Source organism: Colobus angolensis, unplaced genomic scaffold (genome assembly GCF_000951035.1).
Source record: "Colobus angolensis palliatus isolate OR3802 unplaced genomic scaffold, Cang.pa_1.0 Scaffold404, whole genome shotgun sequence".
Lineage (NCBI taxonomy): Eukaryota > Metazoa > Chordata > Mammalia > Primates > Cercopithecidae > Colobus > Colobus angolensis.
Window position 1 is genome coordinate 23,309 of NW_012117422.1, and position 4,719 is coordinate 28,027.

The window sequence follows — 4,719 nt, forward strand, 5'->3', positions numbered from 1 at the left end:
AAAAAAAAAAAAAAAGGAATCCTTCTAAGTAGTTCATCAGCTTAAGCCATGTTGGCTGAACATTAAGACTTTGTCAAATCCTAAGGAACAAAATAATATCAAAATTAGGATGAATTATTTTGCCATAGAATAAAATAGAAATACTGCCATATATTTGACCCATTTGTTTGAAAATCTTTATGATTGTTGCTTCATTTTAAAAACCAGACCTCACAAACCTGACCCAAGTTATGTGCAAAATAACGTGTCAGTTGCACAGCCCCTGGAGGCCAGTGTGAGCCCACATGCCTCTGCTGGTGTAATTTCTAGAGTCCATTTGCTGTGGGTCTTTATCATGTTTCCAAAATAAGGAAGTCACCCAATGAAATTTTAAAATATAACATTGATACCGTTTGACTAGAAAATAACTAAAATTGGGCAAAGAGGATATTTTACTCTCATTGGAGGATGCAGCATTTTATTCAGGTTTAAAATTTGTGATTCATCCAGGTGTGGTGGCTCAAGCCTATGATCCCAGCACTTTGAGAGGCTGAGGTGGGCAGATATCTCAAGGTCAGGAGTTCAAGACCAGCCTGGCCAACGTGGTGACACCCTCTCTAGGCTAAAATTACAAACATTAGCTGGGTGCATTGACACACGCCTGTAATCCCAACTACTCAGGAGGCTGAGGCAGGAGAATGGCTTGAATCTGGGAGGCGGAGATTGTGATGAGCCAAGATGGTGCCACCGCTTCCCAGCCTGAGCAAGAGAGTGAGATCCCATCTAAAGAAAAAAGAAAAAAAAATTGTGATTCTCTAAACTGGGGGTCAGGGAACTGCAGAGAACAGAAGTTTGCAGGTTACACATGGAATCTGCAGCGCTGTTAGGAAAGAATGGCATTGAAAAGACCAACAATTCCTGAGCCTCTTCCCTAGCAGAGTCCATTCTAGCGACAATGTTGACAATGACCCAAAGTCTCCGGGTTCTCCGGTGGGGGCACAGCTGATGTCATCCCTCCTGTGCTGGCAGTTTTCTAAGTGAGTTCAGATCCTCTAGGAAGGAAGAACGGATACTCGGAGATCTCTGCGGGAGGTCTTTGCTTTGCAGTGGCAGGTCTCTGTGTGCAGCGCTGTGGAAGAAGTCTCTGTGCGGGCCAAGCCTCCCAAGCAGATTTACGGGCTCCAGGGACTGGAGGTTTAGACCCTGTCTCTGCCTCTCCCAATCCATTACAACACATGTTTCTAGCATCTGTGGAGTGCCTGAATGAGGGGACATGCCTCCAAGTTGTCCTCAGGAGATTCCCAATTGTTCCTGGATGTCGATGTGCGGTGTCCATGGGAGTGTCTGGGATTTTGGTGTCTTGTGCGTCCAGCAGCGTTGGCACATCCAAGCTGAGGGAAGAGGGGTCCCTGCCTCCACCTGCCCGCATGTGGGGTCTCCCTAGAAGGAAGCCTTTGGTAGGTGGGTGGGAAGATTAAGGTGCTCGAATGGGTACTGTGAGGAGGTGCAGAGGCACCAGGCTCTAGCAGCCTCCTGCCTCCAGGAGAGGCCCAGGTCGAGATCACTGCGGCGACCAATGCCTCGGATCACTCGAGGACTAGAAGGCACCCACCAGCTGTGTCGACAGGAGTGTGCAGGGGCCTTGCACATTGGGCATATTGTGGCGTCAGTTTCGGAATCAGCCTGCGTGGAGTCGGTCCAGGACACCCAGCCAGGATTCCGTCGTCGGGGAAATGAATGCCCACGTGGCTTGGATGAAGGACACTCCAGGGGACGCAAAGGCTCTGGTCGCTGGGAGGAGCTGAGGGATGACAGATACCCCAAGGATTCTGCGGAGGTGGTCGTGTTTGGTGATAGGGTGCTCGCAGGTGGCTGGTATGAAGGCTGCTTCAGGGGACGCAAAGGCTCTGGTGGCTTGGAAGAGCTCAGGGATGACAGAGACTCAAAGGACCCTACAGAAGTCTTTGGGACTGATGACGGCGCGGAGGCCAGAGGAGCCGGGGGAGCCCGCGGGGACACATGGAATCTGGTGGGAGAAGCTTTCCCACGTCCCCCACGTGGCCGGTGGTTCCTCACAGACGTTCGTTTGTACACTGACCCCGAGCGGGCTTGGCGTGGAAGGTGATGGGAGCTGCCCTCAACAAGGAGCTTCCTCAGGCACCTGCAGCAGACAGGAGGCACAGGCTGCAGCTGGGAGCACTGGGCCCCTGCGGCCCACGCCTCTCCAGGGCCCCCCATGCTGACTTCACAAAGCTCTGCCTACCCCTGCCCCAGGGCTTTAGTGATATCCTGGCTGTGATCTCCCCTCCCAGATCAGCCCCACACCCTGGGCTGGCATCCTAGGTCCTGGTAGGAAGGAGGACACGGGAGAGAAGGGGAAAGAGCCTCACTTTTTTGACAGGAAAGTGTAGAACTCAAGGTTCTCCAATTCTTTCAAGAGACTTCTGCAATCTGGAAAGCAGGAGATGGGTTATGGTGGCGAGGGAGGGAACTGGGACTTACAGGAGGCTGAGTGCACGTGCCCTTAGGGGAGACCCCGGGATCGGGGATCAGACCCTGGAGCCCCAGCATCCCTGTCCAAGGCCACATGGCCCCAAGAGTGAGAGCTTTGTCATTTACAAAGTGCTTCCCAACACGTCCCGTCATGGGGGTCACGACCACCTCCTGGGGAGAAAGGACAGGGGCAGTCTCAAAGAGGACTCAGCCATGTTAAACAGCTGCCCACATAGACCTGCACCCCTCCAGCATGTCCAGGTGGTCACTGGTCCCCTCCCCACCACAGTCCTCTCCTGGGCAACACCCACTCCCTGGACCCCAAGGCTTCATCCCAGCAGGGAATGGAAGACATATCCCAGGTTCCAATAGCCCTATCAGGAGCTTCCCCACCAGGCCTCTGCAAATAACTCCCTAGGAGACTTGGTGTTTGTTCCTAGGAACAGGTGAAGCTATCATTTCTGGGGCTTCTGGGACCCTCAGAGCCTTACCTTTCCAGGTGATATATTTATTTCCGATCCTGAGCCATTCCCCCACTTCAGCTTTATCCTGAGAGACAAGACAGAGTGAGGGCGCAGGCCGGGTCTCAGTCTCCTGCCCCACAGCTGCAGACCCACAGTGCTCGTGAATTACACACTTTCTCCGCCCAGCTCACGGAGGCCTGTGTGCTTCTCTTTCCTTTCACTCCTTTCTAAAGTGTGTAGTAACCTGCTCTGGTTTCCTCCTTTGAAAAGCACGGAGGGGTTTTCTATGTGAGGCCCGCCCTGGGCGTCCTCAGTCCCTGTTCCGCTGCTTGGGAAACACACACACTTGCGTCTGCAGGAGACTCTGAGCTGGCAGGGAGGATTCTGCCTCCAAGGAGGCCAGAGGCGACTCCAGGCTCAGGTGGGAGGCTCTCAGGGGCTCAGCACAGCCGCCAGAGCACCCCACACAGAGGCTGGGCCCCGAGGCACCTGCCTGGGAAGGCGGCTGATGAGCCTGGGCTCAGGGCCTGTCCTCCCACAGAGACCTCACCCCTCTCATGACCGGGTCCTCGCCGCTGAGTCCCGGGGTTGGTTTCTGCTCTGACGCCTCCCATGCACCCCACAGATGGTCTGGGAGCTTGGGATGGAAATCCTGTGCCCACTCCAACCCCTGCCTGCCCTGCTGTTCCTAGAGGGATGAGACTTCCCGTCACAGGAGCGCCTCTGCTTGATTTGGAAAAGTGGGAAAGAGAGCAGGAAAAATAGAATCATTCTCTGCTGGGTGTGGGCTGAGGGCTCCTTACGTTCTCGCTGTTCTCCTCTCTGGGAGGCACTGAGGACGGCTCCCTGGGAAAGTAGGGACTTAAGATGATGAGGAACACCAGGCTAAACCCAACGAAGAGGATGAGATGGATGATCTGGGGAACAGGGCTGGGGCACAGCTCTGTATCAGTAACACTCAGAGGAAAGAGAATATCCATGTCAGCTGCACTGCTGTCCTCTGACTACTGAGCCCTGGGCATCCCCTCTGGGAGTATTTATTGGGGCCCAGGCCCACATCACAGAGCTGGGGCCTCCCCCTCACAAAGGGCTCCTAAGGGTGGGTGGGCAGTGGGAGGAGGAGGCTAAAGTCCAGCCCTGCCCACCACCACCCACCCCTGCAGTTCCCTTCACCCTCCTGGCCTTCTAGATCCTTCCTTCCCACTCCACGTGCTCAACCTGTCAGAGACAGACCTGGTCCGTTTTCTGTCCTCTCACTCTGGCACACGGATGGCAACTGGCTCCTTGGAGATCTCTGCTCAGGCTCCCTCAATTTCACAGTTTTTGAGGATCTGGATTTGTCCCTGAAATTTCTGTTATTTCCGGGAATTATTGTTCTAGGGTCTCCTCTGACTGCTCACTGCAACCTCCGACTCCCAGGGTTTTTTTTGAGATGGAGTCTCGCTCTGTCGCCCAGGCTGGAGCGCAGTGGCGCGATCTCGGCTCACTGCAAGCTCCGCCTCCTGGGTTCACGCCATCCTCCTGCGGCAGCCTCCCTTCTTTTTTTTATAGATGGAGTCTTGCTCTGTTACCTAGGCTGGAGTGCAGTGGTGCGATCTCAGCTCACTGCAAACTCTGCCTCCCGGGATCAAGCAACTCTCCTGCCTTAAACTCCTGAGTAGCTTCTACAGGCGCGTGCTACCACACCCGGCTAATTTTTTGTATTTTTAGTAGACAGGGTTTCACTGTGTTCACCAGGATGGTCTCAATCTCCTGACCTCGTAATCCACCCGCCTCGGCCTCC

The 4,719-nt window shown here is 54.3% G+C and overlaps 1 protein-coding gene across 1 annotated transcript; it reads right to left on the reverse strand.

The window, feature by feature from the left end:
• Positions 1 to 436: 436 nt before the first annotated feature.
• On the reverse strand, positions 437 to 4,341 carry LOC105521677 (chromosome unknown open reading frame, human C5orf60). The gene is given in 7 exon segments (XM_011955956.1): positions 437 to 762; positions 1,257 to 1,301; positions 1,304 to 1,419; positions 1,799 to 2,140; positions 2,370 to 2,430; positions 2,964 to 3,021; positions 3,740 to 4,341. Coding segments are annotated over 6 exon segments (786 nt in total). The 5' UTR covers positions 3,917 to 4,341; the 3' UTR covers positions 437 to 762; positions 1,257 to 1,269.
• Positions 4,342 to 4,719: the final 378 nt, after the last annotated feature.